We start from the raw sequence: 14255 nt of genomic DNA on the forward strand, positions 1-14255 counted from the left end.
CTCTAAACCCTCAGAGGTAGTAATCACACCTGTGGGGAGAGGGGCATTCTTCTTACCAAACCACATGACCTTTGTTTTGAAGGTATTCCTTAACCTTAACAAGGTTAAGGGTAGAGAAAGCTTGTTGGACACTAAGAAAGCTATGTTGTAGAGCATTTAACACAAAATCCGGGGAGGGGCCAGCTGAGTATAAGACTGTATCATCTGCATATAAATGGATGAGAGAGCTTCCTACTGCCTGAGCTATGTTGTTGATGTAAATTGAGAAGAGCGTGGGGCCTAGGACTGAGCCTTGGGGTACTCCCTTGGTGACAGGCAGTGGCTGAGACAGCAGATTTTCTGACTTTATACACTGCACTCTTTGAGAGAGGAAGTTAGCAAACCAGGCCAAAGACACCTCAGAGACACCAATATTCCCTAGCCAGCCCACAAGAATTGGAATGGTCTACCGTATCAAAAGCTTTGGTCAAGTCAATAAAAATAGCAGCACAACATTGCTTAGAATCAAGGGCAATGGTGACATCATTGAGGACCTTTATGGTTGCAGTGACACGTCCATAGCCTGAGCAGAAACCAGATTGCATACCAGAGAGAATACTATAGACATAAAGAAAGCCAGTCAGTTGATTATTGATACGTTTTTCCAAAACGTTTGATAAACATGGCAAAATAGAAATAGGCCTATAACGAGAGACAGGTTAAAAAGGTCGGAGATAGGCTTGGAGATGATAGGGGCAGCAACCTTAAAGAAGAAAGGGTCTAAACCATCTGACCCAGATGTTTTTTGGGGGTCAATTCAATTGAAATACTGTTTGTTAGTCAGTTTGTCTCTAGAATGTTGGAAACACTGTCTACTACAGAGTAGACAACATTCTATTCTCACATTCTATTATATTGTGATGTCAAGCCTTATTATTACATTTTGTTTTGTAGCCATGATAAAACACTCAGGACAACACATAAGGACATTTTAATCAATTCAATTATTAACGCTCTCGAGTGGCACAGCGGTCTAAGGCACTGCATCTTAGTGCTAGAGGCGTCACTACAGACACCCTGGTTTGAATCCAGGATGTATTGTAACCGGCTGTGATTGGGAGTCCCATAGGGCAGCGCACAATTGGCCCAGCGTTGTCTGGGTTTGGCTGGTGTAGGCCATCATTGTAAATAAGAATTTGTTTTTAACTGACTTGCCTAGTTAAATGAAGGTTCAATTAAAAAACGCCTGTACTGTAGTTCAGTATACAGCTAGCTAGTGTTCATCATAATGGCCCTTTAATATTCAATAATGCAGCCATTCATATTTAAAACTATAATAAGTAACTCATAAGTCTGTGTACATACACACGCACGCTTGCACAGACGGGTATTGTATGACCCTCAGTCAACACTAATTTATAACACATGGTGCCAGTAGAGATGTCAATTTGGTTTCAACAATAATGTTATTATTACACTTGTGTTATAAGATTCCATAAAATGTGTGCTACTACTATAATAATAATAATAATAATAATAAGACCCATAATAAGACTCAACATCAGTTCTGCTATCAAAGACAACAGCCAATTGTAGTCTAACTACTGGTATTGGCTAGGACTAGGTGGTCTATAGCCCCACAGTGGAGGTTTCATAATACCCATAAAACCTACCGGTCAAACAGGGAAATGGTTCCAAACGTTTTTCCACCATTCATTTTTTCCCATAGGGGATTTTAGAAACATTTAAAATAAGGGCTGTGTTTTGTGTAGGGTTACCTTGGCATGACCTTTTAATACCCATTTAAATCTCTCTAGGACAAGGTGACTTTTATCAATATATTCAGCTCTATTTACTCTCAGATTCTAAAATGCTAATTAGCATCAACGTAGACATCGTTTGATTTGATTTGAAAAAGCATGGAAAACTACAAATACCTGCAAGCTCCTGCACGTCATCTCTAGGTGACACCTTTGCTACCAGGTATTGTGTCAATTTAAAACTTGCACAAGACAGTTGAAATGTAGCCAATTTATTAATTACTACATTTAGCTAACATTAGATAGTTAATCCATAGAACCTTACCTTTGCCTCGATTAGGCAGTCTCGTCCAGATCATCATGGCATTTGTAGTACTTTAATAACTAAATGACAATCGCCCCATAGCACACACTTCTGTCATCATGAAGTGCTTTGAGAGGCTAGTTAATTAAGGATCATATCACCTCTACCTTCCCTGACACCTTAGACCCATTTCAATTTGCTTACCGCCCCAATAGATCCACAGACGATGCAATCACCATTGCACTGCACACTGCCCTATCCCACCTGGACAAGATAAATACCTATGTAAGAATGCTGTTCATTGACTATAGCTCAGCCTTCAACACCATAGTACCCTCCACGCACATCATCAAGCTCGGGGCCCTGGGTCTGAACTCTGCCCTGTGCAACTTGGTCCTGGACTTCTTGACGGGCCACCCCCAGGTGGTGAAGGTAGGGAACAACACCTCCACTTCACAGATCCTCAACACAGGGGCTCCACAAGGGTGCGTACTCAGCCCCCTCCTGTACTCCCTGTTTACCCATGACTGCTTGCCCACACATGCCTCCAACTCAATCATCAAGTTTGCAGATGACACAACCATAGTAGGCCTGATTACCAACAATGACGAAGTGAGGGCCCTGGCGGAGTGTTGCCAGGAAAATAACCTCTCCTTCCATGTCAACAAAACGAAGGAGTTGATGCTGGACTTCAGGAAAAAGCAGAAGGAGCACGCTCCTATCCACATTGACGGGACCACAGTGGAGAAGGTGGAAAGCTTCAAGTTCCTCGGCATACACATCACTGACGATCTGCAATGGTCCACCCCCATAGACAGTGTGGCGCAACAGTGCCTCTACAACCTCAGGCTGAAGAAATTTGGCTTGGCCCTTAAGACCCTCACAAACTTTTACAGATGCACGATTGAGAGCATCCTGTCGGGCTGCATCACCGCCTGGAATGGCAACTGCACCGCCCGCAACCGCAGGGCTCTCCAGAGGGTGGTGCGGTCTGCCCAACGCATCACCGGGGGCACACTGCCTACCCTCCAGGACACCTATAGCACCTGATGTCACAGGAAGGCCAAAAAGATCATAAAGGACATCAACCACCCGAGCCACGGCCTGTTCACCCTGCTATCATGCAGAAGGCGAGGTCATTACAGGTGCATCAAATATGGGAAATAAATACTGAAAACAAGGTTACTCAACCCTGCACCTTAGAGGCTGCAGCCCTATATACATAGGCATGGGATCACTGGTCACTTCAATAATGGAACAATAGTCACTTTAATAATGTTTACATACTGCTTTACTCATTTCATATTGTTAGGGTTTAACCAACTATTTGTTTGCATAACCAATATAATACAACTATTTAAACCTAGATAATACAATTAGTTGTGGTGCATAACTTATGAATACTAATGCTAAACATAAGAGGTTTATATTGTATTAACATAGATTGAGCGACATATAATAGACATGACTAACTGGAGGGTTGCTGGCTAGTAGTGTAGGCTGAGTAGACTCGTGACACACACACACAATGCCTGGTTGTGGGGCCGCTCAAGGACAGGTGTATGTGAGGAACTAATAGAGGGGAGAATGGCTGTGGCACAAGAACAGGCACTGTCCTTGGGTGTCTGACTCTCGGGTACACATACGAAGATAAGCTAGAAGACAACTATGCTTGGCAACAAAGATGTGTCTAGAGGCTGGGACCAGCCTGCACGCCAACGATAGGCTGGAGTAAATCTAAACCACACCCAAGCCTCTACTATGACAGGCCCTCAGGGAGAGGGAACTACGTCTGTCAAGAAGTAATTAAGGAAGAACTTATGATGTCATTTTCAGTTCTCTGTTTGCCCTGCGAGGTGTTACAGAGAGCCCGTATATACGAACCACCTATTTACCATTCAAGTGTTTGCATTAATTAAAGTACAAAGAAATCAGAAGTTACTATATGCTGACTATTTTGTTCCGATACCAGATCGAATTGACGCAACTTAACAATATGTATATACTGTATTCTATTCTACTGTATTTTAGTCAATGACACTTCGACATTGCTCATTCTAATATTTATATATTTCTTAATTCCATTATTTTACTTTTAGATTTGTGTGTATTGTTGTGAATTGTTAAATATTACTGTACTGTAGGAGCTAGGAACACAAGCATTTCTGCTAAATATGTGACCAATAAAATTTTATTTTATTTGATAGCCACATTAGCAGCTAATTAGCGTTTCATTTTTCGGAGGTCAATACAGGCGAATATATTGATAAAAGTCACCTTGTCCTAGAGAGATTTACATGATTTACAAGATTTAAAAGCCTACACAAAACAGCCCTTTTTTTCTATAGTCCCTTATGAGAAAAATTAATGGTGGAAAAACGATTGGAACCACTTACCTGTATGACCGCTAGGTTTAATGGCTCATACTGTTGTCCCCTATAGTCTAGGAGGTGGTATAGTCGCTACGTGGTTAAATGCAGTAGAGTAGGCAACAACAGAACACCGATGTGACACCTCTTTAAAATAAAGCTTTAAGTTCGTGCGCCTGCGCAGCATTTCGGGGCTTGGAGAGTAACTGAAGGCTTTGTTGAGACCACCATCGATACGAGGATTGCTCTGCAAAGAAAAAATAACTATTACTCAAGCCCATTGAAAATATTACGAGATGCCGCTTGCCTAATTATCGTGAACTTGCGTTGGAACAAATTACAACACATTATTTGCAATGGAGCCAACGATTTCCTCCGTATACAAACAAAACCGAGGCTTCTGTTTTTAAGGTGGATATTTAAGCTAGCAGCTACCTAGCCAGTCTACATTGGAGTTATTGTCTCTTTGTAAACACTGCGTCAATTGTGCTAACTAGCTAACTACCATAACAAAAAAACATGGGACTCGTATATTGTTGAAAGGAGGCCGACTCCTTTCCATTCGTTAGCTAAACATGAGAGAAGAAAGTCGTTCTTTCTCAGGAAGGCAGCCCATGGCAATCGAAAGACGAGGTGAACTTTCCAGCTGTGCCGACTTCACGGAGGAGAAAGGGACATCCGAGAGAGATCTGCAACCCTGCAACGCTTTTCATTTTACATCAAAATAAAACCCAGAGGTTCTGGAGTGATGGAAACCGTGGGGAAATTCGAGTTCAGCAGGAAGGATTTGATAGGACACGGTGCATTTGCGGTGGTGTTCAAAGGCAGGAATAGAGAGGTGAGGGGACGATGTGGCATTTTTTTTAACGTGTTTTAATTTATTTTTATCTAGATCTAACAAGATTGTATCAATTTAGCTATTATTCAAATTAAGTCTTCCCGTATGCATTGTTCATCATGTTTCTACGTTTGTAGAATTTGCTCTATGTTGTTTTAGTACGACCTTAAATCGAGAGGCCTGGCAGCTGAAGGACGTGATCGTCTGGGTTGATGATGAAAAATATCAACAGCCATTTGCAGATGAAATGTGATCTTTTGAGTCTCCTGATGATAATTTATTACAATGAACATAAATTACAGTATTTTTCTTTAACAGTTTGGTGGGTGGGTTTGTGATGGTCTAACATCTAGGCTAGAATTATAATTTTATGTTGAAGTGGGTGGGGAGGGTGTTCAAATCGAGATGAAGATGGGAAATGATAAAGAGGGGAAAAAAATTGCTATTCACAAAGTCCAAATTTAAGTATTGGCCACAAAGGCATGCTGAGACATGTCTGTCCAACAACAACACACTTCATGCTGAGGGGAGGATTCTGGTCCATGGGAAAATGGAGCCAAGCCTGCTATACATTCCTCTATATGTTGTCACCATGCCTCTTATAGCTAGTAGGTAACTAAGGATTTAAGTCCTGTGTCCATCGTTAATTCCTTCGCTATATAGTAGGCTACCTTACCACTTTCACTATTTTATGTTCCATGCATTTCAACTATTAACATTCATTAAACAGCCGTACAGGCACCCAGAATACTGTAGTCAAACTGTGCATTATAATTCATAATTCTTGTCTGTCTTTAGAAACACGACTGGGAGGTGGCCGTGAAATGCATAAACAAGAAGAACTTGGCAAAATCTCAGACCCTTTTGGGGAAAGAGATCAAAATTCTCAAGGTAAGGCAACCAGTTTTATTTTGATGTAGTATATTCAATAATTTCCATATGTTTACTAAAATTGAGTTTTTATTTGCAAAGAACTAACATTTCCTGTTTATTTCCCCCAGGAACTAAAACATGAAAACATTGTTGCATTGCATGACTTTCAGGTATGTATTATTAAGCCAAATACATTTTTAGGAAATGTGTGGACATGGCTAGATTTCTACTATGGAGTTTGAACTGCTGTTTACACTAAGTTTAAAGCGTGTCATGTTTTTCTTCCATGTCCCAGTTGTCATATCAGCCAAGTAGAGCATTTGTGCATGTTGGATGAAATGCTCATTTTTACCCACTTCTGTTAATTTAATCTTTGTTACATCACTTGCTGGTTGTGACCCAAGTTTGATGTTTCTATACTGGGCTCTGGGATATATACTAATCATAGGCCTGTTTATATTGTAAAGACCCTGGGTTTATAAGCACAGTTATCGACTCTGCCGCTTGAGCATGCTTTTGGGGCACAGTCGATAGCGTGCTGGACTTCGTGCTAGAAGGTCGAGGGTTCGAGGCCTGCTCCCTGCCTGTTTCATTTCCATATATATATAAAAAAAAGTTTTAGCTAATGAACAACATTTTTGATATTAATAGTTAAAAAACGTTTTGCCAATTATCTACATTTTTGTTATTCGTGGTCTTTCTACACATGAAAACATTGACAATCGTGAATACTGGAGCAGCTTTAAAATATCCACATCTTACAACACAAATTGGCCCGATCCAGTGTAGCTTGATCTGTGCTAATTTCAAGACACGTTAGTTCATTTGATGATCCTTTCAGCCTTAAGCAATAACAAGGTCACGGTCAGGTGGAAAACGGTTCCAGAAACTGGAATGTCACATCCCACTGAAGGGTGTTGGTAGCCATCTTTCTGTGGTCCCGCTATGAAACCATATGGTTCTGAGTGGCGATGATTGAAGATGATCTCCTACAGGCGTGTTCCAGTAGTCAGAAGTTTGTGTTGTCACAGTGCTAAGCCAATACAGCAGCCTGCCATGTTTACACCTGTCCTCTGAGCCGCAGCCTAGGCAGCCATGCAAACTTTGTGTTCTCAGGTACATGATGAGATTTTATTTGTTTTCCTATGGAGTCACATAAAACTGGGGATGGTAAGGGTTGTAATGTAACCACTGCTACCTAAATCACTTTGCTTTATAAAGTCCTTTTTACATCAGCAGATTTCACAAAGTGCTTATACAGAAACCCAGCCTAAAACCCCAAACAGCAAGCAATGCCGATGTTGAAGCACAGTGGCTAGGAAGAAACCTAGTGATGAACCAGGCTCTGAGGGGTTGACAGTCCCCTTTTCGCTGTGCCGTGCAGAGATTATAAGAGTACATGGACATTTTAGGCCAGATCGTTCTTCAAGATGTTCAAACGTTCATAGATGACCAGCAGGGTCAAATACTAATCAGTGGTTGTAGAGGGTGCAACAGGTCAGCACCTCAGGAGTTAATGCCAGTTGGCTTTTCTTAGTCGAGCATTCAGTGGTAGAGTTGTCAATGCCAGGAGGTTTGCCATTATTGATCACTAAAAATAATTTTTACACCTCTCCCACACTAAATTGACAAAATTTACATCAGAACAGCGATTACTCACCACAAACTGGCAGATGCTTTTTTTTTTTCTTTAACAAGTCCGACGAGCCCGACGTGAAGGACATACTGCTTTCCCGGGAACAGGCCCAAATCCCTGTCATTTGCGTGAAGAGAAGACAGAGAAAAAGAGGACAGAGGTCAGGCAGCCTTCTGAGAATTCATAGGCGATCAAATAAACCCCCACTGCCTTCCGTTCTACTAGTTAACATGAAATCATTGGAAAATAAAATTGACGACATACAAGGAAGTTTAAACTACCAACGGGACATTAAAAACTTCATCAATAAGTGCATCGATGACGTTGTCCCCACAATGACCGTACGTACATGCCATGGATTACAGGCAACATCGGCACTGAGCTAAACGCTAGAGCTGCTGCTTTCAAGGAGTGGGACTCTAACCCGGAAGCTTATAAGAAATCCCGCTATGCCCTCCGATGAACCATCAAACAGGCAACGCGACAATACAGGACTAAGATCTAATCGTACTACACCGGCTCAGAAGCTTGTCGGATGTGGCAGGGCTGGTAAACCATTACACTACAAAGGGAAGCCCAGCCGAGAGCTGCCCAGTGACACAAGCCTACCAGATGAGCTAAACTACTTCTATGCTCGCTTTGAGGCAAATAACACTGAAACAATCATGAGCGCACCAGCTGTTCCGGACGACTGTATGATCACACTCTCTGTAGCCGATGTGAGTAAGTCCTTTTAAATGGGTCAACATTTCACAAGGCCGCAGAGCCAGACGGATTACCAGGACGTGTACTGCGAGCATGCGCTGACCAACTGGCAAGTGTCTTCACTGACCTTTTTAACCTCTCCCATTCTCATCGACGGGGCTGTAGTGGAGCAGGTTGAGAGCTTTAAGTTCCTTGGTGTCCACATCACCAACAAACTAACATGGTCCAAGCACACCAAGACAGTCATGAAGAGGGCACGACAAAACCTATTCCCCCTCAGGAAACTGAAAAGATTAGGCATCGGTCCTCAGAGCCTCAAAGTCATACAGCTGCACCATCGAGAGCATCACTGCCTGGTATGGCAACTGCTCGGCCTCCGACCGCAAGGAACTACAGAGGGTAATGCGTACGGCCCAGTACATCACTAGGGCCAAGCTTCCTGCCATCCAGGACCTCTATACCAGGCGGTGTCAGAAGAAGTCCCTAAAAATGGTCAAATACTCCAGCCACCCTATTCATAGACTTCTCTCTGCTACCGCACAACAAGCTGTACCGGAGCACCAAGTCTAGATCCAAGAGGCTTCTAAACAGCTTTTACCCCCCCCCCCCCAAGCCATAAGACTCCTGAACATCTAATCAAACCTACATGTACATGTTACCTCAATTACCTCGACTAACTGGTGCCCCCGCACATTGACTCTGTACCCGTACCCCCTGTATGTAGTCTTGCTATTGTTATTTTACTGCTGCTCTTTAATTACTTGTTCCTTTTATTTCTTATTTGTATTTTTGAAAATGCATTGTTGGTTAGGTGCTTGTAAGTAAGCATTTCACTGTAAGGGCTACACCTGTTGTTTTTGGCACATGTGACTAATAAAATTTGATTTGATTTAGTATCCAAACTTTTTCAATAGCCTTTCAAACTTTCCAAAATAACAAACTGAGCTCTCCCTACTTCTGCGTTCAACAGGAAGTGACGAGAACACAAGTTGCAATTTCGAAATTTGGTTGTGTATCAGCAGTTTTACTCTTATGTCGGTCAATTAGCCCATGTCAGCTAACATTTTTAGGATTGCTAAAATAGTTTAGCAGCCAGCAATCTAAATTTGTTATCATTGTTGAGGCCCCTTGATTTTGTTAGTCTCACTCAGATATCATATTAAAAACTACAAACATTTCTCTCCAACCTATGACGGGATGCGGGTACGCTGACCCGCGAGCAACTGCGGCCCCCGCCCCCATCAAAGTTGCACATGCCTGATCTAGATCATTAGGCTTGCCTTGTCTTTTCCTATTCCACCAGCTTCAAAGTCTTACTGTATTTCATGCTACAGTATTTCTATAAGATTCAAAATGGACTCACATCACATAGATAGGTTTTGTATTTACCTTTGCTGCCGTTAACCTCGTAAAACCATCTGTAAGTCTCGGGGCTTACATTCTGTTTCGCTACAGTCTGGTAATTTTCGAGGCTAGGCTACTGTAGCCCTCTGGGCAAACATACATGTATGTTTGACCTGTGAGGTACACAGTTCTGTGCATGCCTGCGTGATATGTGCTGCAGTTCACTGGGCTCCTTGGCTCATTACTACATGTGACTGGTGTGGTGTAGGGAGAAGAAAAGCCATGCCCTGTGTTAAGCTCCTGTGTTGGTAGAACACCTGGCTGGCATGTAGGCCTACACTCCTCTAGGCACGTAGCATTGGGGAGGAGCGCTGTATGCATCGATTTCTATTGTATGCTGGTTGTCATAAACAGGAGATGTTAGCAGGTCAGTAAGCCAAAACCACCTTGGGCAGACATACTGTATGTCTGTCCCTGCCTGCCTGGCAAAGTACAATGGAAACCAGATGGGTGGCTGGGCTGGCTGCTGTCTCGCCAAAAAAAACAACTTCAGAAGCTTTGACTCAGCAGTAGTTAACTCTGAGATCAGCCAGTACTCTAGCTCTGATTGGCTGTTGAAAGAGACCTAGACATGGAGAAAGAGCAGGGTCATCTGTTTCTATGTGAAGGGCTTTTTGAAGTGTGCTGCACTGTCTTGTTTTCATAAGGCCTGTGCCATGGCTGACAAGCTGTTGGTAAATCGTAGAGAGAAAAAAAGGGTTGCCAGGGCTCAGTAATGCCCATCTGTTTTCAGTGTCAAAAAGCAGCCAAGCTACTAGGGCCGGAACGATACCAGTATCGTGATACTCGTTAGTATCGTGGCAAGGAAACAAAACAGGCTGATTTAACTTCTTTAGGAAAACAGCCCTAATGTTGGAAACAAACATTATGTTGTCATCCAGTGTCACATTTATATATTTTCCAAGCTATGTAGCACACAATATTTGACGGAGCAGGTTTTTAAAGGACCTCAGAGTTTGGTCTGCTTCTTGTTTTAATATATTCTGATACTGGTATCGTCACAGCCCTACAAGCTACTGAGGTGGGCGTAATATGGCGTACGACTCTAATTGTTTGTTTGTGCTTTGGAAGATAATTTGTTTTGATTTCAGACAACAGACTTGTACCATCTCTTTAACAGTGAACCTCCCTGGTGGTCCAATATTGCCTTTGTCAGCCAAGTCAAGCTGTCCCCCACAAAAACCCAATTAGCTTTAATGCAGATGCCTCTCTGAAATGAACGCTCAGACACGGCATACAGTAATTTTTTATTACAGTGCTTTATAATCCATTATACTCTTGACATGCCAACTGTTGCTATGGCGAAGACTAGCCTATCAGTTTCTAAATTGACCTTTCCTGTTTGTGTCATGCAGGCAGCCCCCATATTCATATGGCTCTGTGGCATATTCATGGTACTTCTGAATTTTAATTAGTCAGGTTAAGCCTTGCTCCCAATATGTTCTATGATGAGCTCAGTTCTATTGGTGTGCTACTTGTGCTGAAGGCAGCAGTACTGGAGAACCAGCTTGCTAGATGTTGATCCTCTCCACCTTTAGCTGAATGAGCGCGATGACTCAGATAATCGCTTTAGCATGGTTCACACTTTATCTGTCACAACAGGGGGAGGTTTTGTGTGACCCTCTGAACTCTTGCCTACTCCTGGTCTGCATTAACCTCTGTGACCCCCAGGCAAACACAGCCCATACTGTTAACTCAGCACGGATGGCCCAGGGACTTAGCGTAGTGATGTGCCGTTGCCTCTTTGGTTTGAGCTCAAACAACTTGAAAAGCCAGTAGTCATTGTAGTGGATTATGTCAAAGAAGATGTAACATAAGTTCCAGTGAGTTAGACTTTAATTTGACTAACATACATTTTTTGCTTGCATATTCTTCTCTACAAATGTCCTTGTTCAGAAGTCATCCTTCTTAATTTACCCTACCTACTCCAGTGAAGCAATGACTTTTTACTTATGTCACTGAGCACAAGTAGGTATGTGCCTTCATCTACTCCTGCTCCATAACACGTCACAGATCATATTGTTCCAAGTGGCCAAAGTGTTGACGTGAAAACCTCCGATACCCGAATGTATTGTTTTTCTCTTTCCTTTTTGTCCTCTGCACCCACCCTGACTTGTGTTTGTTTGTCTCACTCTAGGAAACGGCCAGTTCTGTGTACCTGGTCATGGAGGTAAGCTTCTGGTGTTGTCATGTTTGTCTTAGGCCCTTGTTTTGGTCTGCGGTTCAACACAAACACTCTTGCTCTAACTCGACCCTCACTGAGACTGTAATTAGCTAGGTCCTTAGGCTCGCAGGAAACATGAGCATTGGGGAGAGAATTAACTTCTGTATAAAGAAAAGAAAAATAAGCTACAGATCCTCGGTTGTGCCTAATCAAATTACAATCAGACCTCAGGACTGCTATTGAGTTCAGTTAGGCTTAGGGTTGAACAATTCGGGGAACTTTCTATAAATTCCCTGGTTTCCCAAAATCCCGGTTGGAGGAATCCAGAGAATCAGGAGGGTTGGTATATGCAGGAAAACAGGAATCCTCCAACATGGATTTCTGGGGGGAAAAGGGCATTTTTTTGAAGGTCCCAGAATTTTACAAACCTATTTACAGTGGCAAGAAAAAGTATGTGAACCCTTTGGAATTACCTGGATTTCTGCATAAATTGGTCATCAAATTTGATCTGATCTTCATCTAAGTCACAACAATAGACAAACAGTCTGCTTAAACTAATACTACACAAACAATTATACGTTTTCATGTCTTGTATTGAACACACCGTGTAAACATTCACAGTGCAGGGTGGGAAAAGTATGTGAACCCTTGGATTTAATAACTGGTTGACCCTCCTTTTGGCAGCAATGACCTCAACCAAACGTTTTCTGTAGTTGTGGATCAGACCTGCACAACGGTCAGGAGGAATTTTGGACCATTCCTCTTTACAAAACTGTTTAAATTCAGCAATATTCTTGGGATATCTGGTGTGAACCGCTATCTTGAGGTCATGCCACAGCATCTCAAATCGGGATGCGGTCAGGAGGTGAAGGTGTATTTTCTTCTGTTGAAGCCATTCTGTTGTTGATTTACTTCTGTGTTTTGGGTCGTTGTCCTGTTGCATCACCCAACTTCTGTTGAGCTTCAATTGGCAGACAGACAGCCTTACATTCCCCTGCAAAATGTATTGATAAACTTGGGAAGTCATTTTTCTGTTGATGATAGCAGCTGTCCAGGCCCTGAGGCAGCAAAGCAGACCCAACCCATGATGCTCCCTCCACCATATTTTACAGTTGGGATGAGGTTGCTGTGCTGTGCCTTTTTTTTCTCCACACAGTGTTGTGTGTTCCTTCCAAACAACTCAACTTTAGTTTAATCTGTCCAAGAATATTTTGCCAGTAGCGCTGTGGAACATCCAGAGTTATTTTGCTAACTTCAGACGTGCAGCGTTGTTTTGTTTTTTGGACAGTAGTGGCTTCATCCGTGGTGTCCTCTCATGAACACCATTCTTGTTTAGTGTTTTACGTATCGTAGACTCGTCAACAGGGATGTTAGCATGTTCCAGAGATTTCTGCCAGTATTTAGCTGACACTCTAGGATTCTTCTTAACCTCATTGCGCAATCTGCGCTGTGCTCTTGCAGTCATCTTTGCAGTTTCTCCATTTATAGACTATTTGTTTTACCGTGGACTGATGAACATCAAGGCTTTTAGAGGTACTTTTGTAACCCTTTCCAGCTTTATTCAAGTCAACAATTCTTAATCTTAATCTCTCTTGTTCGAGGCATGGTTCACGTCATGCAATGCTTCTTGAGAATAGCAAACTCAAATTTTGTGAGGGTTTTTCTAGAGCAGGGCAGCTCTAACCAACATCTCCAATCTCGTCTCATTGATTGGACTCCAGGTTAGCCTACTCCTGACTCCAATTAGCTTTTGGTGAAGTCAATAGCCTAGGGGTTCACATACTTTTTACAACCTACACCGTGAATGTTTAAATGATGTATTCAATATAGACAAAAATACAATAATTTGTGTGTTATTAGTATAAGCACACTGTTTGTCTATGGTTGTGAAGATTTTATTTTTATGACCAATTTATGCAGAAATCCAGGTAATTCCAAAAGGTTCACATTCTTTTTCTTGCCTCTGTAGGCTAGTAGGTTTCATGGGTTCCGTTGGGTCATGTCAACTTAACCACCCTCTATCTATGAGGGTTCTGACTAAACACCTCGGTAGTTTAACAAAATAAAACAGACCCAATTCCTGCTGAACTCAATTTGACTGATTTTCTAGCTTTCTTGTTAAAAGGGAACTTGTATGTCTTAGAGTGAAGTGACACAAGACAAAACCTTTTCAGGGTTACACAAAGGAGTCAAAAGACCTCCTGTTGTCCAAACTTACCCCAC

General features: G+C 42.2%; 1 protein-coding gene across 1 annotated transcript in view; it reads left to right on the forward strand.

The window, feature by feature from the left end:
* The first annotated feature begins 4559 nt into the window (after positions 1 to 4559).
* Positions 4560 to 14255, forward strand: part of ulk1b (serine/threonine-protein kinase ULK1) — a 33773-nt gene continuing 24077 nt past the window's right edge. The window contains 4 exon segments of the mRNA XM_045724280.1: positions 4560 to 5250; positions 6049 to 6141; positions 6252 to 6293; positions 12006 to 12038. Coding sequence (XP_045580236.1) covers positions 5161 to 5250; positions 6049 to 6141; positions 6252 to 6293; positions 12006 to 12038 — 258 coding nt within the window. The 5' untranslated portion in view covers positions 4560 to 5160.

Source organism: Salmo salar, chromosome ssa09, assembly GCF_905237065.1.
Source record: "Salmo salar chromosome ssa09, Ssal_v3.1, whole genome shotgun sequence".
Lineage (NCBI taxonomy): Eukaryota > Metazoa > Chordata > Actinopteri > Salmoniformes > Salmonidae > Salmo > Salmo salar.